Source organism: Rhinolophus ferrumequinum, chromosome 21 (genome assembly GCF_004115265.2).
Source record: "Rhinolophus ferrumequinum isolate MPI-CBG mRhiFer1 chromosome 21, mRhiFer1_v1.p, whole genome shotgun sequence".
NCBI lineage: Eukaryota > Metazoa > Chordata > Mammalia > Chiroptera > Rhinolophidae > Rhinolophus > Rhinolophus ferrumequinum.
In genome coordinates, this window is record NC_046304.1 from 1,250,569 (window position 1) to 1,278,173 (window position 27,605).

The 27,605-nt window shown below is 46.2% G+C and overlaps 1 protein-coding gene across 1 annotated transcript; it reads right to left on the reverse strand.

Moving 5' to 3' along the window:
- Window positions 1–189: 189 nt before the first annotated feature.
- Window positions 190–12,682, reverse strand: MED9 (mediator complex subunit 9). Its single transcript, XM_033091156.1, has 2 exons — window positions 12,398–12,682; window positions 190–2,144 (listed from the first exon to the last, which is right to left on the reverse strand). The coding sequence occupies exons 1-2, from the start codon at window positions 12,607–12,609 to the stop codon at window positions 1,928–1,930; spliced, it is 429 nt and encodes a 142-aa protein (XP_032947047.1). The 5' UTR covers window positions 12,610–12,682; the 3' UTR covers window positions 190–1,927.
- Between the last annotated feature and the right edge of the window lie 14,923 nt (window positions 12,683–27,605).

Genomic DNA, 27,605 nt, shown 5'->3' on the forward strand with positions numbered 1-27,605 from the left:
TGGGGACAGATGCCCGTTCCCGAGAGGACTTACTCTGCTTTCACGTTGTTTAGCTATGTGTGGGGGTGCAGAGGGGAAGCTCTCACAATTGTTCTGTCTGCTCTAAGCAAAGCGAACATTTTCCTCCCAACGATCCAATACCCAAAAGAGACATCCTACTATGAATTTCTCAGTACAAAAACCAAGATGTCCCCAGAGCAGAGCACAAGTTCTTTTAATTATACTCTTGAAAACCATCAAAAGCCATAACATTGACAAACACAGCAAAGAAAGGTTCCACCTCTCCCTGCCCGTGAGGAGCCGGTGTCCATTTCAGCCTCGCAGAAAGGTCCCCCCGGGGGGTCTTGCATTTCTGTGGCTTCATGTTTCATGGTATTTGGTCAGAGCCTTAAAACCGGCCCACACACTATGCCGAGATGTCAAGAAAATAACTGATTCAGTTAAATAACAGTCCCAAGGTAGGAGTCTAAGAGGTGACTACCCACTTCAGTTCAGCGCCTGCTCTTCTGTCCAAAGTCACTGAAATCTGCCATCTCCCTTCATACCTCCTCCCTGAGTTCCCAATAAGCCTGCCATCTTCCGACAGGTGGCTGCGGGTTGACATGAACCGAACCCCTGCTAAAATCGTCTCCAACCAATACCTGCCAACAAGGTCAGTCGGCGAGCCTCTGTCAGGGCCCTGAACTGGTCAGCACAGGTTATGGACTCATTTCTAGGTCTAAACGACACTCGCTTACTTTTCTCACCTTAACCTTCAGAGGGAAGGCAAGGGCGCACAAATAAGATGTCCCACCTGCAGAAAACGAGGGGCGTTTGTACACATTTTATGAACCAGGACTTGACTCTTCACGTCTGGGTCTAGCTCGTGGCACCTCAGAACTGAATCAGAGCTATTCGGTCCCACCTGGCCTCGTATGACCAGAACCGTCGCCCAGAACTGCCCGTCTCTGAGCGCAAAGGGCACATGAACCCCTATCTGCAGCGCGGTATGTTCGTGGTTGACTCTACGAGCAGGCCAGAGGGGGAAACGTTTCTTAAACCAGGACCATGGGACCCTGAAACGCCGGAAGAGGCCAGGTCTGCGCACCTGGATGCTTGTCTGCGCCTGCGCAGAAACCATGTGTCCTCCAGCCCCGCGGGAAGCACTGTGGGGTCTGCGGTGGTCTGGGCCTTCTCAGGCATTAAATGGCAGACTGAGCCGCCTGAAGGTGACAGGAGACAAAGGGAGCAAGAGCTGAAAGTAACGAGCACGTGTGGGTGTTGGAGACCCCGGGCACAGGGCCCTGCCCGCCGGCCCCGGGGCTGGCACAGTCACGGGCTCAAACACGAAAGCAAACAACCTGTTTCAGGGGCGAGGGCCCCCCTGTAGGCTGTCGGAACAACGCTCACTCTCACAGCCTTCCCTGACCATCTTAAACCCGTGCCATGTGGCTACAGGGCTGATCTGTCCAGTGAATTCTATGCAAATGCTTCATGATTCTGCTGTAACAGAACAATATGCAGCTGGTACATATTGCACGTCCGGCGACGGGAGGAGAGGGGAGGCAGGAAGCACGGGAGATGCCTCCTTCCTACTGAGCTGCTCAGATCCCAGAGGAGCGCAGCCCCGCAGCAGGTGGCCCCTCCCCAGAGACAGAGCCAGCGTCCTCCAACCCTCTGCAGCCCCCAGAAACACGCCTCCTCCCACCGCAGGCACTCCCGTTATCATGCCTAGACGTAGGATATATACAGGAAGCCCCACCAAGGCCAAGCTCCGGGGCTGGCTCCTCCCACAGCCAAGGCCAAGTTCAGCTAAGGGAGCAGTACCGTAGCCCCTCCTACTCAGCTGCGAAGTTCAGAGCTGGGCTGGGAAAGAAGCCCTCTCCAAGGGCAGCGAGGTCGTCTGCTCTTCCCCTGCTTTCTCGGGCCTTCCTGGAAGCGGCCTCATCTACTCCTTGGGGATCTCGAACATGCAGAGGCTCTTGTACTTTTGCAGAAGTTCATTCTTGGTCCTGACTTGCTCGCGGAGGCTGTGCAGCTGTTGCTGCTGCTGCTCTGGGCTCAGGTGGATGCCAGGCATGGTGCTGATGACCTTTCGCATCTCCTGGAACTTGGCCTTGAGGGCGTTCAGGTCCTGGTGGGTGTCCGGGCTGTCCCTGTCCATGCTGCAGGGGCAGAGGGCAGCCGTTAGCATTCACAGCTCAGACACAAACGCCCCCGGCTGCAGCCCTCCGTGCCGCACAGAACCTGCTGTCTTCCTACATTCTCTCTCAAAACGCCTTGTTTTCTGTCTGTCCCCTTACTAGGCTGCGGTCCCCAGAGGACGGGACCGGCTCTTTTTCAGGCAGCCTGGGGGCAGGCATGTGAAGCGGCTCGGAAAAGGCGCCCCAGCGCCTCTCAGGGCCCGTGCAGCCCTTCGCATAGCACACTCTCAAACGAGATGCTTCAAGTCTATTTGTTCAGAGGCAGGGACCCTGTGTGCTGTATCCTGGGCACTGTGGGCACTCAGGTAACATTTGTTGAAAGAACGAATGCTTGGCAAATAAGTTCATAAATGTCTGTGGAATGAACAAACCATTATCAATATCAGGTGACAAATGGCAAGTAAAACCTGCTGAAATACATTTCTTTTAATATGAGCCATTTCCAGGCCTAATCAGGAGACTATCACATAACAAGAACTAATTTTAGTTGACATTGTAATGCTTGAGTCTGTTCCTATAAAGACTAATGTCCACAGAGCTATTCATAAAATTTAAATTGGTTACAAACTATTAGACATTTTCCAGCAGGTACAGCTCTTGCCTCCCAATCACAGAAACTCCGTGCCTTCAGGTCCAGCCTATTTTACAGGCAGGATCATTCCCTTCACCTCACAGCTATTGTTAGCTGCCCAGAGAGCCATGCTCCCTTGTCACAGCTAAAATGAAAAGAACAAAAACAAAAACCTTCACCTGAGAGCAAAGAAACAGACCGCCAGTTGCTCCTATACATTTTTGAAAAGTTAGTAACTGGCTGAGCTTTTGAAAACAAGCAGCTGAAACAAAAAACTAAAAGCCAATTCAGTGGGCAGTTCTAAAAGTCATCCACTGAGGTGTACGACGGGAAAGCTGTCAATGATCATTTGTTTTGCTTTTAATAAATGTTCATCCCTGACGGAAATTTCAACCCAGATGGTGCTAATTCATATTATTCATCATTTCTCTGCTTCTCCAGACAATACCCATCTCTCCCGACGATCCGTGTGTTATAGCTCATACCTGGCAAATGAGATGACTACCAGGGCCTGCTCACTATTTATCAGAAGCTCTACCTCCGAGCAAGATACGGAGAATCAATCATTTATTCTGCGGAATGAATGGCCAAACATGACTCGTTGTCATTTGATGCCCTTAATTTAGATATGTTCACAATTAATGGGGTACCTTATTTCAGTTTCTGGGGAGGAGTCATTGGTTTTCCTGCTTTCTAGAATGAAACAAATAGGAAACATCTTTTAATTCTTTTAGGTCTTGGCTCAGATCCACAACTCTGGACAGAAACCATGTGGACTTCTGCAATCGTTATATTTGGATGGCATGTATGTTAACACATTGTTACGGATTAATGTCCCAAGGAAATTTTGAAATTAAAATAGTTTTAAGAAGACTGATTCACATAACCAGTCTGGAAGGACGCAGTAGAAATAAACAAACAAAAATACATAAAACAAAACCTTGGAAGTTATGATAATCCAGTAATGGAAGCAAACATAAACTGGCCCAAAGAATTTTTAATTCTGAAAGTAAAATGTGGGCCATATTTAAGATGCTCATTTCTGAAAACCCCCAAACTTCAAGGATTGCGCATTCTTTACCAGGTGAACTTTCAGTTAAGGAGACAGTCTTCAGATAACAAAGAAGGAGTCCTATGAAAAGCCCGCCTGGAGGGGAGGGGAGCTGAGCTGAAAGGGGGTCACGCAGCCCCCAGCAAGGCCCGCTCTGCGAGCTTCTCAGCCTGCCCTAGTTGTGGAACTCCTGCGACGAGGAAAACACTCTATTCAGAAACTGGCTCCAGCCAAGCGGGAATCTGCTCAAGCCCAAAGAAAAGAGACGGGTCGAAATGCTGAGTAAAAGCAGAAAGCTCCAAATGGGCCTGCCTTTGTGCACAACGTCAGTCACCACCCAACTTCAGAAATGAAAAGAGGAGATTAGGCCAGGTCAAGAAGCATGAAAATCATACAAGCCAGGGACAGGTTAGGGCACTTTGGTCCCACCTACTGCCGCTTTTATAAAGCAGACAAAAATATGACTGCGATGGCTTGACTGACAGGCCGCTTGCTGACGGTCCTTGGTGCACATCCTGGGTGATACTCAGCACCATCCCAGCAGTGGACACAGACATTCTGTATGTGTGTCGCCAAGACTTAGGGGCAAACATCACAGGCTTAGGTAGGTGAATCTAGAAAGGATGCTTAGTACAGGTGCTAATAAGTACAGCGTAGCTTTAGTTTTTAGTGTATTAGGTTGGTGCAGAAGTAATTGCGGTTTAAAAGGTTAAAAATAATTGCAAAAACCACAATGACTTTTGCACAAACCTAATATATAGGTGCTTTGGGACTTGAAAATGCAAATTGGCAACAACTGAGCAAAAGTACGTCCACTGGTACCTTAGAAGCACAAAGAACCCACCAGATCACTGAAGCCAACATCCTCCCAAACCTGAGCGTCACTTCTCCGGGCCTCTTGGTGGCATCTGACTGGTTCCCGTTTCGTCCTCCCCTAAACTCCCATCCCCCTCAGCCGCACGCGCCCGCTCTCCTAGCTGACCCATCGGGGGCCAGCCCTTCTCCCCCTCTTCTCCCACGCTAACTTCAGCGCCTGGCATCTTTCTAAAATGGTGCAGTTGTTATTATCACGATAGTAATAGGTGCTTGAGGGACAAAATTCAAACGACAGACCCCCAAGGCTTAGAAAAGGAAAGTCCCTCTAATGCCATGTCCCAGAGATAACCTCTGCTAACAAGTGGTATAGGTTGTTTCCGATTGCTTCCAATATACAGCAACATGCAAATACACGTAATTTTATTTGTTTTGACAGAAACATGACCATACTACACACATGATTCTGATTCTTGCTTTTTTCCCTGAACAATGCATCTTGGATGCCTTTCCATGTTAACACATACACGTTATACAGCGAAATTGTTTGGCTGTTGATGGGTATCTGGATGTTTGCAATTTCTCAGAGTGGCAATGAACATTTTATACGTACTCATGTATCTATATGTACTTGTGCAAATATTTTGGTTAAGATAAATTCTCAGAAGGATTTGTGGGTCAAAGGTTATGTATATTACAATTCTGGAAGATTGCCAAATGCCCTCCCTGTGATGGTGGACACTTGTCCCCAAGCCGTTCACATCAGCCGTCCCTTACCCAGCGGCCAGCTGTACTTCCCTGCTCCAGTTCTGACAGCCCCTGAAGAGCCTTTGGGAGAGGGGCTTTGAATCTCTCTCAGACCCTTGCTTGTATCTGCTCGCTGAGTTACACGTGAAAAAACATACTTTTTAGGGAGGAATAACAATTAGTTCTACTGTTAGAAGAATTTTGAAAAAACCACTGCTCTACGCAATAGACCCAAGTGTGGTCCTGCACTCCCACCTCTTCCGACGCCAGACGCCCGGCCAGCCCGCAGCCCGGCAGTTCAGCTTCCTTGTTCCAACACTTACCGAGTATTTCCTCCTTGGAGAGCTGCGTATGTCCCAAGTGAACTCACTGCCTCCACAGCACGCCCCGCCTCAGATGGAGGGCGCCCCACGCACACGGCTACCGTGGGCTAGACAGCTGCGCTCGCTCCCGCGTGCCCTCATCCAGAAGCCTGTCCTGCCAACCCCACCCCGTCTCCACCTCCCATGTCACCAACTTCCCGCAGACCCAGGCCTCCCCCTCCTTCTAATCCCCTTTGCCCACCCAACCTTTCCAAACCTCAAGTCTGAGCTCAAAAACTTCAGATGGTTCGCCCACTCCCAGACAACTCCTGCCAGGCAAGTTCACAGTGAAGGGGGCTCCAACCTTTCCAGGCTCAACACCCACCCCCAAGACCCGGGGTGCTGCGGGGCCTGCGTTCCAGCAGGGGCGTGGCGGGTTATGCTGAGTGAACAGAGATGAAGTGGGAGAGGAGAGCAGAGGCTTGGAAAACATTCTACAAATGTTCCCCCTCTGGGTGCTCGTCCTTTTCACTGGGCTGTGGCTGAAGGAGAAGAAAAGGAACACAGAGGGCTGCAGTGAAATACGTGCAGAAGCCCCGTGGAGCAGTGGGGTCGTTCCTTGGCTCTTGTGGGGCTGCTTCCTCCATGACTCAAGGACAGACCTCAGCTGGCGCGGAGGCTGGTCAGATTAAAACAGATACTTGTCCGGGAAGCAGCAGGTCAGTAACACCCCGGTTCCCACTGAAGGAGTCTTGCCAGGGCGCTGAGGTCTTGTTGACCTGCCGCAACAACAAACGGATTTGTTTCCAGCAATATGCTCCGGCTTAAAGGTTAAAGGGCCCAGGAGTGTGCTCATCACTTGAACTACGTCTGCCGTGTCAAGGACAATAGCTCCCTCTACCTACCCAGCAAAGGAAGAGATATTAAACAATGAAAATGTAATTAAAAACTATGTACGTACCCATGTAGACAGAATACTTTTACTAGGTGAGCCAAAACCATCAGGCGAAGCAATGACAACTGCAATTCAGAATTCCTAGGCTGGGACACTTAGCTCCACACTCCGATTAGATTTGGCCAGTTTGAAGGAAACAAAAATGCTAACTTTCCCTGCTCCAACAGGCCTCCTTTCATCCCTCCTTATTATATATCTACTTCTATAATGTGGCTTCTATATGTACCAGGAAAGGTGTCAAATAGTTGGGATCGATAAGATTTCTCATAGGCATAAAAATGAGATTTTTCTTTTCGCTTTCCTCATTCTTTGAAAATAACATAGAAGTGTAGTTTAAACTGTCCGTTTAACTATGGGGAAGATACCAGGAAAGCTAAAGTGCTTTGGGCTGGGAAGCTTCTCTCTACCACCAGGCAGGGTGCACCTCAGCCAAAGCTGCAGGAAGCAGCTCTCCAGGGGGAGGAGGTGGCCTCTGAGCAAGTCCCTGAAAAATATGTGGCATTTCCCTGGGCAAAGACAGGGCAGGAAGACACTCGTGCAGGGTGGCTGGAGTGTGCACAAGTCTAGATGACTCCACGGCCCCCAAAGGCACTCACACCTGAAGGGCTCACTCTGGGCTTTATTGCATAGTTCAGGCAGGAGATTTGAAGCTGACCTGCAGAGGCCTCTGAAAAGTTGACAAAAGCAATTTGGAAATAACCTTGGAGCCCTACAGATTTTTGAGCAGAGAAAAATTAAGCAGTTAATTAGAGATAAAGGCAAAAAGAACAATTAAGAAGTGATTATAAGATCGTAAATGAGGTTAGAAGACCTGGACCACAAGTGGTATTAACAGGCTTGGAAGTAAAGCTGCAGATTAAAGCCTAAGTGTTCCACTAACCAAAAGCATCATGCATCTCAGGACAGGCTGCTAGGAAACGGGCTGGGAGAGGTAAAGATGCGACAACTAAATACTACAAGAAAGACGACAGAGAGACCAAACTTGAAAGACATGTACCATGAAGATTTGAGAATTAAAACAGTTTGGTATTGGAAAATATGAATAGAATGTCCAGAAGCAGATCTGAAAACATGGGAGTTCAGCGTCTGATGGGTGGCAGCTCAAACAGGGAAAATAATAAATATTCAACAACAGCAGAGGGAAGATATGATTACCTGGGGAAGAAGCTGGGCCTCTCCCTTACTCTTTCCATCAAAATAAATTCCAGAAGCATCAAAGAATTAAAATAAAAAATGAAACCTTCAAAGTCCTAGAAAAAAGGGATCAGTATTATTAGAGTGGGAAGGCCTTTCTAACTAGGAGAGGCCATAAAGGAAAATCTTAACAAATCCGCCTCCATAAAATGATATGCTTCTGAAAAGAGAACGAAAAAAGAAAACCCAGGAACAAAGTCAAAAGAAAAGCGACAACTCAGGGAAAGTATTTACAAAATACTTAACAGACAAGGCACAGTTTCCTAACTATACAAAGAGCTCATAAAAAGAGGAATGACATAACAGAAAAATGGGAGGTTTATGGGGGAAAAATACAAATGACATAACGTTGCATATGAAAAGATGCTTTACCTGATATAAAAAATAGATCGATACAATGTATCATTTCTGACCTATCAGATTAGCCAAAATTAAAAAGTTAACGGTGATGGAAGAGGTGTGGGAGAGATAGATACACTGCTGGCGAAGCATAACATAGTACATTCTTTCTGAATTTGCTAACAGTGATCAAAATTTTAAATTCATGTACCCTGTTGCTAGAAATTTACCTTTCAGAGACTCTCAAGACTCTTAAGCCGTCACCTACAAAGAGATTCATTGCAGCACTGACTGTAACAACAAAATGCCAAAAACAATTGAGTGTCCTTGAGCAAGGAACTGTTTAAATAAATGGCGTATTCATAAAATGGGGTACTAAGCAGTTCTGAGGCGAGGGAGGGGGTTGGGAGAAGCTGAGGGAGAGGCTCCTTGCCATTTTATATCTATGAGTGCTCCCTGAATACATCTACCATGTTGTTTTTAAAATGCTTTTTGGGTCACAGGTTTATGGGCCATTCTAGGTTAACTGAAGCAATCCAGTCTACAGGACCGTGTTTTGGACAAAGAGCTAAAAAGATGCAGCACTTTAAATTTAGCAACAGCGATCAAAATTACAAATGCGTGTACCGTCCGCTCCAGCCCTCTCCCTGCTTGAGGATTTGCCTCATCACACACTTACTCAAATACAAGGGTGCTTACCCCAGCACTGCCAGTAAAAGCACAAACTAGAGAACACCTACAAGTCCGTAAACAGAAGACTAGTTACATAATTTATGGTGCAGTCATCTTACTGACGAAGACCTTCACGTGAGTATGGAAAGATGTCCAAAACAGACTATTAAGTGAAAAAAGCCAAGTACAGTGTGATCTCAATTTGTACAAAGTTTTGAAAAGACACGCATATGTAATTCCTGGAAGGGTCCTTAACGTATTCACAAGGCAGTTATCACTGGGGAGGAACTTGGGGGGGGACTCCTTTTTTTGTTTTACATGTTTCTGAATTTACAATCGTTGCTTTTTAAAAATAAAATGTTTAAAACCCCCAATCATGTAGCACTCTGAATTCTTACAAGAACAAGAAAGGCTAAACTCACTTCAGCTTTTAGTTCCTTATTTATCCCCTGGGCAAGGAGTAAACAGCCAATGAAAGGGCCACCGGGAAGCTACAGAGGAGGGAGACCGAGGGCCTGGGTGGCCGAGCCATCCCTATCCTCATCGCTCACCAGGCCTGCCAGGACGGTGTCCTTCCTAACTGGCTTCCCAGCCTGTAGGCCGAGGTGCCACGTCCACCTTGGGCACGAATCTAAGACTCCCTGGTTCGAAAGCCTCCTAGCTCCGCATCCCTCACAGGACAAAAATCTCACTCCCAAACGGGGACACACTGTCCTCTGTACCCTGGCTTTCCCTGGTTCTCCAGCTCTCCCTTGGATTTGTGGGACCTCCAGGTGTTATGCTATTTTTTGGTGCCCCCTCCCTCCGTCTCTCCCTCCTTGCTTTCAGGATTTAAGACTCATCACTGGCGTCACCCCTATGACTCCTCCAGGAGTCACAAGGTCTCCCTCATTAGCCTGTAAACTCAAACATACGTAGGCGTACTTTAAAATCGGATCCTCGCCCGTTTTCAGGGTTAGTTTCTCTCCTCTGTGCGCACTACCCCGTTTCCTTCACGTGGCTTCTTCTGCTCCTCTGCTTTGTCCTCTCTTACTAGGGGCTTTCTTCACACGCTTAGTGACCTTGGCTATCCAGTCATGTGAACTGACTAGGTTCTTTCTTGGGGAGCCCCCAATCACTTTTCTCTTGGGCTGGTCAGACACGCAAGAGCAGGTGACTCTATTGTCTCCGGCTGCCACTCTAGAAGCCAGGTGGGGAAGGCAAGGGTGGGGTCTCAGTATTCAGTGCGAGAACTTTCTCTTAAGCCGGGTTTTCCATCCGGTTCCCTCCCTCACAGTCCTGCAATGTGCTTGCTGTCCCTCCAGACCAGATACTCTCTGGCTTATTCTTTCCTAAGAATACATCTTGGGAAAGAGCAACCCTTTAATTGTCTTCCAAGATGGAAGAATGGTAGTCACCTGTCTGCTTAGAGTTGGGGGAGAGAGCTATGGGGGTCTCCCTCTTAAAAAACAGACTTTTAAGTAATCCTCCTGTTCTCAGTCTCCCTTCACCCCTACATCCAGAGGTCCCTGGTACTGCCAACTCCTGAGATTTGGGGACAGACAGGCCATGGTCAAAGGCAGTTGCTTCAGGCTGCTTCTTGGGGTGGGGTGGGGGGTGAGCCCTTGGCCATCTGCTTTGTGGCAATTCGTTCCTGTCCTGTTCTTTTGGTTTTGTGCTTAAAACAAAACAACTCTTCACTGTCCTTTTAGAGGAAACAGAGACCAAGACGTAATCAACCTACCATCTTTCACCAGAGACTGCTCTTGAGTACACCTCACAACAATCTTATGATTTAAGTATTATTAGTCCCACTTTACAAGAGAAAGAGAGGCTCAGAGGAGCTAACTTGTTTGACCGAGGTCACTCAGTCAGTTCAGTACAAAGCTGTAATTTGAACCCACTGTTGGAAGTGCATTATTATTATTCTCACAGTAGAGAGAAGAAAATTGAGGCCCAGAAAGGTTCAGTATTCACCAAGATTACCAGGCAAGCAAGCAACAGCATGAGATTTTAATCCAAGGCTATCTGACTTTAAGCCCATGTTTTCTCTAGTGTACCTTCCTGCCCCATCTTTTTTTTTTTTTTTAATTAAAGTGTATTGGGGTGACAATGGTTAGCAAAGTGACATAGGTTTCAGATGTACAGTTCTGTGTTACATCATCTGTGTATCACATTGTGTGCTCACCGCCCGGAGGCAGGGCTCCTTCCATCCACATACTTGTGCCCCATCTTCAAGGCCAGCTCAACCCAACTGTCTTACTGGGGCTCCAGAACATACTCCCGGGGTGTCCGAGAACTGTCTCCGAGAATGTGTGTATTTTGTTTTCGTTTTTCTTGTTTTTCTTCAAACATGTATTTGTAATCTAGCACTGCCCTGGGATTGCAGAGTCTGCATTTCTGCTGTCTGCGCTCTTACTGCTGCAGAGAAGTGCTACTTGATGATCACAGGCTAAAGAGAACAGAGTCTGTCTTTCCCTGTACACAGTATGGTCACACCCAGTGAGGCGAAATGAAACCAGGGCCTAATGTGAGAACAAAGAGCGTGCAGTTGTTTGAAAAGTGGCGGAAGCATCAGGTCATCAATCCACAGCAAGTGAACCTTGTCCGGCTGAACTCAAAAGAGGCTGGGTCACTAACAGCCAATCCTTGCATGTTGTGTGTAGCAATTCCACTTCAGCAAAACACCAAGAGCACATATATGTTCACCTGAACATTACTATAATAATCATTTTAATTTACTTTGTTTGGGTTTTTAATGGTTGAATAATTTACAAGCCAAGGGGTTTACACCGAGTATTATGTGCATATAAATAACATAACAGTAAAAATAATTTAGGCAAACATTGGGATCAAGGAGATTTTTGGTTGTGGCTTTTAGTTTCCTTTACAGGGTCAGTTTGAAAACTCAGGCTAACCTGAAGAATGGCCAAAAGGCGGCCAATCACCCATTTTGATACTATGTTAGAACAAAGTCACTACTACAGGATCCATTCTGGTGGGCAACTTCTGTGTCGTTGTTTTCTTTAATGTTTCCCATTGTCACCCACCAACCTTTTTGAACTGTGAGCTATTCCCGTTTGTCCCTTTTCCCCTTCTAACTGGTAAGCAATGTAGGGACGAAAAGTTGGCCCTTTTACTGTGCGTCCCACAGCACTAGGCAGTGTGCCACACAGGGAAGATGATCCTATCTGTTGGATCTGTCGGAAGAAGGAAACTAAAATGAGTGTTGCCCCTATATCACGGGGGAAAATCCCGAGGCTCAGAGAAGCTCGCCTTGCGCCACCTCACTAGGATGCAAACTTGAGTAGCCTGACTGCAGCGCCTGTGCATTCAGTCTCTAAGCTGGCTTCATAGTTAAGAACGTCGCCCGGCCAGCCACACGAGGTCTGGCAGCTCTAGGGCTCCAAGCATGTGCTGAACTCACGGAACGACTCAGTGAGGTCCTGGGAAAGGCCTCCTCCCCCTCTGGGTCTCAGTTTCCCCATCTATAAAACGGGGGTGTACCGAGAGCACCTAGGCCTTTGCAGCTGTGAAACGTGACGGGAAGAGGGAGGGCGCGTCGCGGCTGGTCCTCTCCCGGGCCCTTACCATTTGATGATGTTGTGAACCAAAGGTAAAAAGGAGTAGGTCTCCTCTTTCACGCCCGCCGGTGACTGAGGCCTCGGCGCCGCCGACTGCTGCGGCTGAGGCGCGGCGACCGGCAGCGGCGGCTGCGGCTTCGTCTCGGGCAGCGGCGGCTCGGCCGGCGGCGGTAACGCATCCTCAGCCTGTCGCCCGGAGGCCACCCCGGCAGAGGCCATGGCGCTCCGGCTTCCGTCAGTCCGCCGGACCCGATCCACTTGCCGGCCGAAGGCGTCGCGGTCCCTCAACGTCACTTCCGCACGCCCGCAGGGGGCGGGACCTGTGATCGTGCGCAATTGGGCGCTGGGGCGGAAGGCACGGGGGCGGGCCGGATGTTACTAGGCAACAGTTGATTGGCAGGTCTAAGGTGGCCGGGATTTGGTTGTGAAGATAACCAAATTATTAAGTAGTCAGAAATAGGGGATTTGCCTCAGAAATAACATCTTATTCCTATTCACTTAACGAAGAGGGTCCAAAAGCAGCTACTGGAGGAAGGCTTTAGATAAAAAAGGCTCGGTCGGCATGGCCCAGCCCTCAGAGGTCTCCCAAAGAACCAACTTGAACGGTGAGCAGAGTAGACACCACTTACCAAGCACCTGTTATGTTAAGGCACTGAGCCCTAAGGACATTGAAAATCCAGAGGTGAAGGACCTACAGCCCTACGCCACGCAGGAGCCTCCAGGAGGAGAGGCAGCAAACCCTGATGGAGCTGATAGTGCGAGACCCGGTGCGAGCCCTAGCACGCAGAGGCACAGCCCTCAGAGCTCTGCAAGGCTGGATAGAGAGAAGCTAATGATTCAGCATTTAATATGCATCTTCTGGACGATAGATGATGTACTAAATGTGGGGGGAGGGGACAGGAGGCTGTCTTCACTAATACAAAGCAGAACGGGATTCGTGCCAGGAATAAATACCATATCCTAGAGCAAAGTCAACCTCAGGTACTCTCCGTACCTGTGTGCCAGTCTCTTAAGCTCCTAGGCCCCAGTTTCCTCACCTCTAATACATTCTTTAACTCAGGGTCACGGCAGACCCTAAACTGCTTTCTAATTTCAGATCCATGGTTATCTCCAAAGGTCTGGTTTCAGGACCCTCTAGCATCCTAGGCCAAAGTGGGTAACCCTCAAAGTGGGTTTGTGGTTATGTTCCTCAAAACAAGTATAATTTCTGGGCAATGGGGACACCCATCCTAAGCCTAGTTAGTGAGTGGAAGAAGTAATGAACTAGGACAGCCCCATTCTTCCTCCGTCTACCACCATGAGCCTTAAAGAGAGGTCAGGAAGTCCACATTCAGGTGGCAAGATGAGCAGTAGCACTTCAGAGCAAGGGACTGATCCCAGGGAAAGCATCAATGGTAACATTTGCAGATGCCTCAGGAGGGGTTTATGGAGACAGATCCTAGGGGAGCAAGACCGCAGAAGGAAGTGGGGATGTTGGAGTGTGTGCTGTAGAGAGTGAAGGGCCTCAGCGCAGCTTTCTTCAGCAAGAGCTGCCCACAGCACCCCAGAGGGAGAAGGCTGCAGGGTTTTCTTCCTGTGAATCATGGATCTCTCTACCTACGGGAAGAGTTCGAGAGCCCTGGTGGAGAATGGAGGAGAAAATCCTGTTGGGATAGGAGCAGGTGTGCTTAAAGAGACTGTATACCCTTGGAGCCATCTGGGGAAATAATGATGATACTATAGCAATACTAATAATGATAATGATAGTGATTCTACAACTGCTACTAATAAAAACAGTAATGACCACAACTGCCGTGCAATGAAGGTAGGCACATAAAACAGAGTCACAATCATCTCATTTAATCAACAAAAGAGCTCAAAAGGTAGGTGTTAGTATCTCCATTTTGTGAAGGACCTTACAATGACAAAACTAAGGCTTACAATGGTTAAGATACTGGCCCCAGGGTCACACAGTTTGCCTGACACCAAGCCTATGGTCTTACCCAACACATAAGAAACCTTGGGTCTCTACCAGTTCTGTAACTTCATGATTCGAAATGTTAACAGTGAAATTTGTATTCAGAATTCGAAAAGCAATCCAATATTCATCAGTTAATATTCCCATGGCAATCACACGTCATCTTTTCCCTCCCAGTGTTTTACAACTTAATTACAAGCCCCAATTTTGTCATTGGCAGAATAATGAGGACATCTTTTTAAAAAAAGAAAAAAAAAACACTTTAGATATAAATAGACATGGCTAAAGAAAACAAATTGAAAATGTAGGAAGCATAAACGAGTGTGGTGCATTGACAATTTGCCCTAAAAACAGTTAATATAATTAGTGGCAAAGAATAAAGCTGGCTTCATAACATTGCAAGCCAGTGTCAAAAAAAATACTACCTGTGCTGGTTTCATTAAAGCTAAAATTGCCACAACAAATGTGTGTCTGTTCAGAACCGGTCCATTACAAGTTGAAAAAGGCAAATGCTCTCTTGATACGTAAGCACTGTGTATTCTTAGAGACATCACCAAATTAAGGGATCTTGTCCTTCCCTAGGCAAATTGACTCTGTTTCTCGTAGGGCCTTTCCAGTCAAGCTGGCGGTTCCAAGGTCAGGCCGTTAGAGCCAGTCTGTCTGACTTCAGTCCCAGCTCAGCCTGCTTCAAATTACATGACTTTGCACAACCTCACTTCGTGCAGCCACGCAACTTCCCAGGAGGACTGAACGGGTTATTACATATAAATCATTTAGAAAAGTATCTGTGAACAGTAAATATTAGCTCTTATTATTCAGATTTAGGGCTTGCTTCTTTACCAATTAACAAAACCCAGACTAACGCAGTTAAGAGGAAGGATCTAGATCAGAGCTCTCCGGCAGAAAGATAATGCAAGCTGTAAATCAAGCCACATAGGTCGCTTTCAATTTTCTAGTAGTTACATTAAAAAATAACAAGAAACAGGTGAAATTGATTTTGATATATATTCTATTTAATCCAATATATCCAAAATACTATCATTTCAACGTTTAATCAATATCAAACACTGCTAGAGGCCTTTTACTGTTTTTCGCACTGTCTTAGAAATCCAGCATGCATTTTACACTGACAGCATATCTAAATTCGAAAGGCCACATTTCTAGCCAAATGTGGCCAGCTGCCACAGGACTGGATGCTGCAGTTGAGAGATCCATATGTGTCTACATAGCCAGAACTCAGCATAATGATGAGAGGAAAAAAGCAAGTTTCACAAAGGAAGTAGAATGTAGTACTACTCATGCAAATGTTTGAAATATGAAAAATAACACTGTATATTGTCCAAAGATACAAGATGTAGATGTACGAGTAAAAATATTTTTGAAAGGAACTGAAGGGTATACCTCACTCAAGTAGAAGTGTCTGACAATTAGCTGTGTTGATTGATTGTGTGACTTTAAGCTTTTAATTGCTGTGGGATCCATTTCAAAGACTTCCCTCTGAAGTAAATATCGTATTGTCAGCTACACAACCAGATAGAGAGCCACCATTCAGTTCACCTTTCAGAAAGCCCTGGGGAACCTGGACTGACTGGCAGTTTGACCACTTGCTTTCCCTTCCTGTGCCTCAATTCCTGCTCTTATGTTTTAAATTCATCAAAAAGAGAGTGAGCCCATGAAACCCTAAGCACCCCACCCTCAACCCCAATAGAGACAGAACCCCAGATCTTGTCTCTCTCTCTGCCTATGACCCTGGAAGTGCCATGCACTCTCCAGGACTTGTAATAAACCTTGTTTTTTGCAAAGTTACCTGATGGCTATTGCTGAGGTGTGCCTTGCTTTTAAAAAGAACTACAAGGGCTGGTCCAGCCACAGTATTGGTTCTGGTGGGGGAAACGTCTGTGGGGGTGGCCCCACGAGGCACAGGCCCGGGTGAGTGCCCGGGCACTCCTAACTGAAGCAGTACTATCAACAGGCTGAGACAGACGCAAACACCTTCATGGGATGGGGATCGCACTGCAACTCTCTGCATAGTGTTATATTTTTAAAATATATTTATGTATTATAAGAGGAAGTAAATTGGAAAAATATGAACAATTGCCAAATACGGGGATGGGCACCTGGGAGTTTGGTACATTAGAGTCCAGGCTCTACTCTTTCTAACTGTGTGACCTTGGACACGTCATTTAACCTTCCTTGCCTCAGTTTCCTCATCTGCAAAGTGAAATCATAACGGTACCTACCTAATAGGGCTGCTGTAAGGGTTACACGAGTTAATGTAAAAGTGCTTCAAACAATACCTGCCACGTAGTAAGCACTATTTAAACTTTGGCAACTACTGCTGTTTTTTCTAATTTCTCAACAACAACAAAAAACCCCTCATAATTATTCCTTATGAAGCAAACCGTTACTACAAGCACAAACACAAAACCCAGACTGCATCCAATAATTGAACTTTCAGATGCTCTAAGTGGACCTACACCACAAATACCTATGAATATGTTTGTGATACATTTCTGCTACGTGGAGTCCAAAAATAGTCATTTCTCTATTAGACAAACATCGTAGGGGTTGTTAAACTGATCGTGTCATTGAATGATCGAGGGCTTTTTCATCAAAGCTATATTCTTACATATGATTCATCCTTTTCTTTCATTACCTGGAACCTTAGGTGGGATGAAAAAGCTTCGTGATTCTTTGATTTTGTGAGCTAAAAAAATATATAGGCAGCCATCACTGTTCAGGCCTAACGTAGTGCCACATTATAGCAGGAACGGGCTCACTCAGGCCACGATTCGTTTCTCACACCTCAGGACAAAAACCTTTTCCTCAGATCCACTCTGCTGGTCGCCTTCTCTCTCTGAATTTGATTTAATTTTTTTTTCTTTTTATCGCTTTGACCATCCTCTCATTACTCTAAGATACTCTATTATGCCCAATTTCTCTACTCACTTCTTTTAGTGGTTTCATTTCTCAGAAGCACTCATTTTGGGACACTTCAGCATACACAATGGCCTATATTTCAGATTCAGAATTTTCTCCTTACATCCTTTCCTATGGGCCTTATTCCTTCTTCTTATTTTTTTGCCAGACCTCTACTAGCTTTTGGTACAATACAAATGAGAGGCAATCCATTCCAGGAACTAGATTTTGTCTAAAATGGTTCATTGTTGTTCTGATATCATATTCTTTCCAATCTCTTTACTAAGTCATTTTCATTCAAATGATTTGTTAGACAAGTTGATTTTTTTCCCTGTCTACCAGCTGTTCCCCACAGCTTCAACCTTAACATCTTTTGTTAATCCTTTTTTTTTTTTTTGAAAAAATTATTTTTCTAAAAGTCCTTACTTCTCATGATGGCCTTTTTAGTTTTCTCACTTTATTCTTCCCTTTTCCAGAAGTTACTTTGTTTCCCTTATTGGATTTATTTTAAGTCTTTAGATTCTTGACTACTAACTCCAGTTGAAAAATTATACTTCAAAAATGATTATGCAACTGGAATGCTAAAAGAGATAGGACATATGCTGCTTGTGATTGTGTTCTGGTCCCATGGCTGGTTTTCAGACCTCTTGGGAGGGCAGGAGATAGCCGGTAACCACAGACATTCAGATTTTGCAAAACCGTGCTCCAAACTGAAAAATGGAAGAAACATTGAGAGGAACAGCAGCATTTGTCCCATTGTCCTTCGTCGTCTCCTTACAACATGTCTTTGAAAAATGCCAATTCTTGCCAATTCTTTTTTTCGTTTCTTTTTTTTAAGGAGGGCGCAGCTCCCGGTGGCCCATGTGGGGATCGAACCGGCAAACTTGGTGTTATTAGCACCACGCTCTAACTGAGCTAACCGGTCACCCCTCCTGCCAATTCTTTGGCTCAAACAAACTAGGTGATCCTAAGAGCTGTCAGGGAATACCCTGGCCTGTCCACACGAGAGGTTTTGGGCACCAGCTTTCTGCCTAGAACTATCCCAGGATGTACTGGACAGAGGGGAGAAAAGGGGGAGCTCTAGGCCAAACCACAGGAGAGACTTGTAAGTCCTGATGCTTGTCTCCTATGATGCCCTCACTTTGCAGCTGAGAAGCAGAGGCCCCAGGAGGCTGAATGACCCGCTTAAGGTCATTGCATCAGTTGGTAGAAGAACGGGGCCCTGGAAACAGGAATCAGTACGTAACACTGACGTCAGAAAGAAGTCAGGAAACACAGAGGACAGCTGGCTTTCAGTGACAATGCAGTTTCCAGCGCATTTAACTCCGTCCATCCCTACGCTACCTCCCCAGCACCTTGACCAGTTTTAAATTCACAGAAGGTGCGCGTTGTTGCTGTTTTTCCTGCTTGGGAAAAATTCAGGGCTGGTGGTAAGGAGAGGGCTTGAATGCAGCTCCGGAGTAGAAGGGGATGAGAACGCAAGGGAGTTGTGCCTCTGGCAGGTCATTGCTGCTTTGCGTAAGTCTTGATTTTTCAGGTGGCCTTGGGGACAGTTGGCAAGGAAGGCTGCTTACGTAACTGCCTGAAAAGGGATTGCTACAACTGCAGGGAGAGAAGAAAGTGTGGGAAGAGCCATCTCTTGTAGGGAAGCGAGGAGCCTCCTGTATGTGAAGTTCACGGGCATCTTTCGAAAAGTCCTTGGCAGCTGAACTTGTGAGAAAACCAGCAGAAGTTTGAGTGAGTGTTCCCGGGAGACGGCAATATTCTCCATGTCAGCCCCAGGACTGTGTGCTGGGGCCAGCGAGTTTTCTGGGTGAAAGGGGAGTTTTCTTATGGTGTGCATCAGTGGAGAAGGAATAAAGGTAGAAGGTTAACCTGTAAAGCAGTGAGAGGAGGCCTGGAGCCAACCAGGGACAGTCAGTGCCAGGACAGCCCTCCCAGGTGACCTCAGGCTGTGGAGAGCACTGCCTGCATTATGTCCCTGAAGGGACAGATCTGCAGAAGAGGCTCAAACCCCCCCGTGTGCCAAGTTCCAGCTCTGTGATCTCAGGCAAGTGGTTAAGCGTCTTGTACTTGTGTCTCTCAGTGGTGACATCTCTCCTCCTGGGCATCGAGGGGTGAGAGGCTGGACGTGTCAGGTCAGACACAGGGCCTGGGACTCAGGTGCCCCCAGTCACCTGAGTTGAAGGTGTGATTCCTGTCCATTTTTTCAAGTGATTTCCTGTTCTTTCTTCTTACTCTGTGGTTCACACACTTCTGGCATTATGTACACATGGTTCCAACTTAGCCAGCAGTGCAGGAAAAGAAAATCAGAAATCAGAGCAGACAGAAAGCATGTTCCATCTTTTTTCCTGCACTTTTTGAATTTCAGCCACTGGTTGGGCGTCGGGGCAGCCAGACTCACAGCACCATCATCGTGTAACACTGCCCACGCGTGGGACAGAAGATTAGGGTAATAATCTATTTCCGGAGGCCCTGCCTCGGGCCAGGCTCTGTATTTATTAGGAGCTGTGGGGAGCTGAGAGCTATAAAGAGTGGTGCTTGACTCAGGAAGCTTTTCATCTTACCGGCGAAACAAAATTTACGTGAGTGACAAGCGCTCTGACATTAGTCAAGAAATAATTTATTTCCCCCCGCAGAGACATTTACTTACTGTCTCTGTTCTGCACGAAGTGAGCTTGCCAGCTCTGCCTCCTGCTCAAGGGGTTCAAAAAAATAAACGTGCAAGGAAAGCACCTCAGTGGGAAGAGGGAAAAGAAGACAAATGCCGGCCCATCCGTCTAAGGAAAAGGAAGGCCAGCGCAGATGGTGGGATGCAGCAGAAACAGATTTAGGGGCTGGCACAGCTCAAGTTGCAAGGCACATGGATGACAAAATAAAGTCCTCCAAAAGCTAAAGTTGAAATCCAAAGTAGGTCAGCCCACTACCTCTAAGCTTCTAATTCAAATGCAAATGAGAAAGCATATAAGTGAAGGAAGTTATTTCTTACTGTAAAGAAATCTATGAGAGAAACTAGTAAAACCAGGAGAGGAGCACAGCCTTCCAGATGCCACTCCTTCTCTCCCCCAAAGCTTTGCTGGACACTCAGCACAGAATGGCTCTCTCCCTTTTCAAAACGCACCATTCATCTGAAACCGTATTTGGCGCTTTAGCCAGCAACACGCAGCCCTCTATCCTTCATGCACCCAGATGTCATTTGGCAGTCATTTCCTAGGAACCTACCTGCCTTATGCCATTACTGAGTGGGGTGTGGCTGCTGCTCCTGGAGATCTTGTGTGTGTGTGTGTGTGTGTGTGTGTGTGTGTGTGTGTGGCGGAGGGTGGAAGGTGGGGGTGGGAGGCTGGGTAGTTGAGACAGATTGCAATAATCTATAGTCCAATGTGGATGTTTCTTGCAAAAAAATTTTTCTGGGCTCAATATCATCCACTGCCTACACATGGCCTTCCCAGCCTCCACTCAATCCTCGGAGCGGAAATGTGACTGAGATAAACTAGTTTTGACCAACTCATTCCCCTTGGACAGTGACTGGGCTGGACGTGGCCACGTGACCCAGTTCTAGCTGTTGATAGTCAGCAGAAACCTGTTGAGTGGAACTTCCAGAAAATCTTTCATTCTTCTACGAAAAAGGGATAAATAAATGTGGCTGGGGCTGCTAGCTCCCCCGTTTTTCTTGATGCAATGCAGATGTGACACCTGGAGATGCAGAGCTCTATCAAGATCCTGAGGCCTCAACATGCAAAACTGGCAGAACACACAGAGAAAGAGCTTGGGCCTCTGCCGGCATTATTCAGCGGTTGCGCAGGCTTCTCATTAGGTGGGGAAAAGAGGCCGTTCTGTTACTAGCCCTCGGATGCAGCTTTAATGATAATTTCCTAAAATAATTTGTAACATAAAAATAATATTAATTATTTAAAAATCTATTAACAAAAAATACATATTTAATGGAGGAATTTTTGGAAAGCGCAGAAAAGCACATAAAAATATAAAAACTTTTCCTCAAACACCTAGAGATATCCACGCTTAACATTTTGTTTTCTATCTTCTCTTACGTTTTAAATGTATATATGTGTCTGTAAACAAATTTGGGATCACATTATTTTGTAATCTGCTTTTTATTCTCTTAACAATTTGCTCTGAATGGCTTTCCATGTAAGCTAATATTTAGTTACAACATTGTTTTCAATAAAAGGATGCACGGAAAAAGAAAAAATAAACCAAACAGAAAAAACCAGCAATATCCTACAAAAAGGTGATAATAGTCAGGGTTGTTTGTGGGACCAAGTACCCTGAGAAGTCTCACAGGATTTCGGGACTCATCGTGATTGCAGCTAACCTTTGGGGACCATTTTTATTGAAATAAGGCAATTATCACTTCCTCTGGGATTCCTATTTTTTTTAAGCTGTACTGAAATTTCATTTCAGTTTTTTAAACTTAAAAAGGAAAATTGTTTATTATTGTTTCCCTCTCATCTATTTCTGCCAAAGGCAAAGTTTTCCGACCTTACACCTACCTATCTCCACACCCATGCATACAAACCACTGTGCTGTGCACAGCTCTCTATGGTCATTGCTAGCTTAACAACCTGGGAGCAGGCTCTGTGCTGATGGGGGTGGTGGGGCGCAGGTAAATATGTAAGGAGGGCACTGGGTTTTGACAGTGGCCCTGTTGCCTCCCAGTCTGACGACTGGTGTTTCCATTGAACAAGCCCTTGCTTTCACATGCTTCCCTTTATTATGGCTTTATCAAAGTCTAAATAACCTGTATGCAACATAGTATTACCTTAAATAAACACCACAGGAGAGGGAAGTAACTACTCCCTCGGCCAGGCTACAACTACACGTGTGTTTACTTTAAACACACGTGATGGGCATTCATGAGAAGCCCAGATGTGCAAGGAGCAAAGCACAAGCCTTCTACTGGAGGCTCAGCGAATCCCTCAAGACCTGGGAAGGACTTTGAAGGGCGTCTTGTCACGCCTTCATCCATTGTACAAAACAGAAATATAAACACAGCTCCTACCAGGTGAATTTATAATCTAAATACACACCCACACACGAGAAAGGGAAGATTAGAAATTACATTCAAAGGCATTGTTGCTTTTCTGGAATTAAAAACAAGCCATTGGAATTCCCGAATAGCCCACCAAGAGGTTGGTTACCAGGGTTACCAGATAAAACTCTAAGGGAATGTGGCCAGCACAGCATTACCAACCAGCAAGTGCTTGGAGAATAGAGGTGGGACTAGGTCCTGAGGGCATTGAGCTGGGGGTGGGTGGAAATAGAAACTGGGTGGGAGAGGTTTAGTGACATAGAAACACTCCCCTGTGACTGGAGATCCATATTATGAGGAAGTCCCTTGAAGCTAGTTCTCATCCCCTCCTGGGATATTCCTGATGGTGGGCCTACAGTAAGTTAAACAGAGACCCCAGAACTACCTTGACTCTGTATTGAGGAAAAGGTCAGAGAGCTCAGGGTAGTGGGTGTATGAAAATGGATCTATTAGGTGAGACCAGAGACCCCGTCCCAGAGGACCTCCAACTTCACTAATGCAAAAGGATGAGGGGGAATTTTGAGAAGCTTGGTGGCAGCTGTCCTCTGTAAGTTGAGGCTGGTGGTGCGAGGCGCTGCCATGAAAACTGGACTCCCTCGAATTGGTGGGGATTATGTGGCAGAGGCCAGGAGGCACCCCTTACCCTTTAGAGGCAAAGAGGATGTCAGTGGCTGGAGTGGCAAGTAGGGCCCCTCAGCCTGTCATGATGGCAGGATACATGATGATGGCCAATAAAGTAGGATATTCCAAGGACCAAGAGTGATGGAAGCCACACAGGTGTTACTCGACTGGTACAATTAAAAAATAAATGAATAAAAACGAAGAACTGGTGGATACAAGGCTGAAATCAGTTGCTGCAGTAGGAATGGCAGTCCCTTACCTGGCTTCTAGATCTAACTCAGTCACAGCCTCAGGGCCGTGGAAGTAAAGGAAGGCGAGGTGACCTTGGAGAAGGATCTGCAAGAATACCTGATAAATAGTTATCCATTTACCAGGAACTGCAGCTATTTACCAGGGTAACTGTGCACGGGGCAAAGGGAATGCCTAGGTTTTTCACTGCTGGATTCAAGTCATGACTGACGCTGAAACTCGGGGACTGGAAACACCATCAGACCCTCTGAGAAGAGCGGCGACTTACGGAAGCACGTCTGGCCCAAGTCCATCTCACAGTGAATTCAATCACCGCCCCCTACCTACCCCCTCACTTTCCTGTTCCTGGTTATATAACTGGATAGATGTACTCAGAAACTGGTAGAAATCACAAATTGTTTCCCTGCTCTACGGAATAAGAGCCACTGTGATAGGAAGGGTCGGTGGGGAAGCCTTGCCAAGACAGTAAATCGGAAGCAAGCTTGCATCGGGAGGGCTTCCCGGGGTAGTACAGCCATCAGAGAGGCAGATGTGGTCATCTCCATCTGGTTCGCCTGTCGGATCCCGGAACCAAATGGATCATGGGACCATGGTGGGTGATTGTACACATCAAGAAAATTAACCACGCAGTAAGTCAGTCGCAACTACCATTCCAGAGGTGATATCTTGAAATAGGTGAACAAAGCCTCTGGCGCTTGGTATACAACGATAATCGTTCTTCTCTATCCCCATTGTATGGCGTTAGCTTTCACATGGGAAGTTCATGTTCATTCACTTCACTGCCTTGCCTGCGTTAGTTAATCCTTCTCTCTGTTGTGTTACAGTCTCCAGGGGTCTTGACCACACTGAAATCCCACTGAACGTCACGCTGATCTACATACCAATGACTGCATGTGACTTGGGCTTGGGAAGGTGGCAGGTACCCTGGATGCCCCTAGTAAGACATGCCAGAGGGCGGGAAATAAACCCTATGAAGAATCAGGGTCCTGCCACATCGAGGAAGTTTTAAGAGGTCCAATGGGCTGGGGCATTTCAGGACATTCTCTCTAAGGTAAGGGATAGAAGTTGGGGCATCTTGTACCCCCAGTGACTAAGAAAGAGACTTGGTAGGACTCTAGCTTTTGGAGACAGGGCACACTGTATATGGGGAGACTGCTCCAATCCCTTTTTGGCTGAATTGGAAAATTACTAGTTTCAAGTAGAGCCTGGAAGAAGAACAGGCTCCACAGAAGAACTAGGCGATAGTGGGAGCTACTCTTACCATTCAGGCTGTATAACCCTGAGCCCACAGTTCTAGAGGCAGCAAGGCAGATGGGATGCTGAGTCTCTGAAAGCACTAGTAGGAAAGCTGCAACACAGAGTCCCAAGAAGCAAGGACATGAATTCTCTACCAGATGACTGCTCCTGGTGTTTTTCTGGGCCCTAGTAGAGATTAAGTATCTGATCTTGGGATATTCAGTGACTCTGTGACCAGACAGGACCTTGATGAGCTGGGTATCGAGCTCAGGTGGGTGCAGAAGAGTCAATCAAACATTCACAAAATGGTGATCAGGTTTGGGACTGAGCAGGTGCAGGGGCTTGAGTAAATTACATGAACAGTTGACCCAGAATCCTTTGTCATCCACCTTGTTGCACCAACACCTCTCCTCAATGCACACCTGTGGCCTCATGGTGTGTGGTGGGGGAGGAGGGAGTTCTTTATGACCACTGACAGAAGAAAAAACCCCAGGCCTGGCTCACGGGTTCGTCTGCATGCCATGCTGGTGCTGGTTGGAAATGGCTGCTGTCCACTAGAGCCCCATTCAGTGGTGACCTTGCAGGACAGTGGGAAAGGGAAGTCCTTCTAGTGGGTGGACTTTTGAGCCATGAGCCTGGTTATCATTTTAATGTAGGGGAAGTGGCCTGAGGGAGGGTTAGACATAGATTTCGGAGCAGTGGTAAGTGGCTTGCCTGGTTTATCAGGGACCTTGCTAGTAGAGTTGCCAGATGTAACTGGATACCCAGTTAAAATTTTCAGATAAACAAACATGTAATTTTTTCAGCATAAGTATGTCCCAAATAGTGCATGGGACATACTTACACTAAAAAAAAATTATTTGTTTTTCATCCAAAATTCAAATTTTGAAGTTATTTGGAAAATCTACCTGAGGGAATAATATTGGAAGACAAGAGGCAAGGAAATCTGGGAAGAAGGCATGGAGCTGGATCTATGGGAGTGGGCACACGTGTGTGGGTCTTTGTGGCTCACACAGTGCCCAGGAGAGAGTGTCTGCTGCGGAGGGGACACTGAGCAAGCCAATGGTCGGATGACTTGTCCTGTGGGTGTCAGCCAGGCTCTCAGCTCCACCAGTCCTGTGGAGGGTGGCACTGTCGGCCCGAGAATGGAAAGACTGCGGTGCTGGTATGGATAACACGCATGGGTCTGATAGCATGGGCTTCCTCTCACAAAAACTGTTCAAGTTACAGCCACTGATGAATGCCCAAACCACCACCAGCAGGGACCAAAAATGAGCATGTAATACGGCACCGTTTTAAAAAATATTTAAAAAAAATTTTCAGTTACAGTGGCATACAATATTATATTAGTTTCAGTTGTATGACACTGTGATTAGACATTTATTTGACTTATGAGGTGATCACCCCAACAAATCCAGTACCCATCTGACACCATACATAGTTATTACAATATTATTGACTGTATTCCTTAGGTTATATTTTACATGCCCATGACTATTTTGTAACTACCAATCTGTACTTCTTAATCCTTTTTCCTTTTTTACCCTCATCCCCACCCCTCTCCCACCTGGCAACCCTCAAAATGTTCTCTGTATCTATGAGGTTTTTTTTTTTCTGTTTTGTTTGTTCATTTATTTTGTTCTTTAGATTCCACATATAAGTGAAATCATATGACGTTTGTCTTTCTCTGTTTGACTTAATCCGCTCAGCATACTACCCTCCAGATCCATCCATGTTGTTGCAGATGGCAAGATGTCATTCTTTTTATGGCTGAGCAATATTCCATTGTGTATATGTACCAGCTCTTCTTTATCCAGTTATCCATTGATGGATACCCAGGTTTCCTCCATATTTTGGCTATTGTAAATGATGCTGCAATGAACATATAGATGCACACGTCCCTTCAAAGTAGTGTTTTGGGTTTTTTTCAGATAAATACTCAGAAGTGGAATTACTCGGTCCTTCTTTGTCTCTTGTTATAGACTTTGTTTTCAAGTCCGTTTTGTCAGATGTAAGTATTGTTACCCCAACATTTTTGTTTTTCATTTGCATTTGCATGAAATTTCTTTTTCCATTCCTTTATTTTCAGTCGGTGTGTGTCTTTTTTTTTTTTTTTTTTTTAAAGATTTTATTGGGGAAGGGGAACAGGACTCCACTGGGGAACAGTGTGTACTTCCAGGACTTCCCTCCAAGTCAAGTTGTCCTTTCAATCTTAGTTGTGGAGGGTGCCGTTCAGCTTCAAGTTGTTGTCCTTTCAGTCTTAGTTGTGGAGGGTGCCGTTCAGCTTCAAATTGTTGTCCTTTCAGTCTTAGTTGTGGAAGGCACAGCTCAGCTGCAGGTCCAGTTGCCGTTGCTAGTTGCAGGGGGCGCAGCCCACCATCCCTTGTGGAAGTCGAACCAGCAACCTTGTGGTTGAGAGCCCGCGCTCCAACCAACTGAGCCATCTGGGAGCTCAGCGGCAGCTCAGCTCAAGGTGCCATGTTCAATCTTAGTTGCAGGGGGCCCTGCCCACCATGCCTTGCGGGACTTGAGGAATTGAACGGGCAACCTTGTGGTTGAGAGCCCATCAGCCCATGTGGGAACCAAACCGGCAGCCTTTGGAGTTAGGAGCATGGAGCTCCACCTGCCTGAGCCACGGGGCCGGCCCCTGTGTGTGTGTCTTTCCATCTGAAGTCTCTTGTAGGCAGCATATGTAAGGGTTTTATTTTCTTATCTAGTCAGCCACTGTATGTCTTTTGATTGCAGTATTTAATCCATTTATATTTAAAGTAATTGTTGATAGATATGTAGTTATTGCCATTTTATTATTCATAGTTGTGATCACTTTTTCTTCTCCTTCATAAAGAAGTACCTTTAATACTTACTGGGACAACACTTGATGTTGTCCCAGAAGCCCCTTATACTATCCTCATTTTTTTGGATTATTTTTTCTTTTTGCTGGTCTGATTGGGTGCTTTCTGCTACCTTATCTTCCAAATTGTTAATTTGATCCTGTGCTTTATATAATCTACTGGTTTGGTTGTGATGAACTCCTTTAGCTTTTTCTTGTCTGGGAAGGTCTTTATCTGTCCTTCAATTCTAAATGATAGCCTTTCTGGGGAGAGTAATCTTAGTTGTAGGTCCTTGCTTGTCATCACTTTGAATATTTTGTGCCAGTCACTTCTGGCCTGTAAAGTTTCTGTT

What these genes read in the sequence shown, in the direction of transcription:
- MED9 (XM_033091156.1), bottom strand. Translation starts at nt 12,609, where the DNA reads ATGGCCTCTGCCGGGGTGGCCTCCGGGCGACAGGCTGAGGATGCGTTA. An exon ending in GTTCACAACATCATCAAATG is followed by an intron (nt 2,145 to 12,397) that starts GTAAGGGCCCGG and finishes CTGCCCCTGCAG; the next exon opens with CATGGACAGGGACAGCCCGG.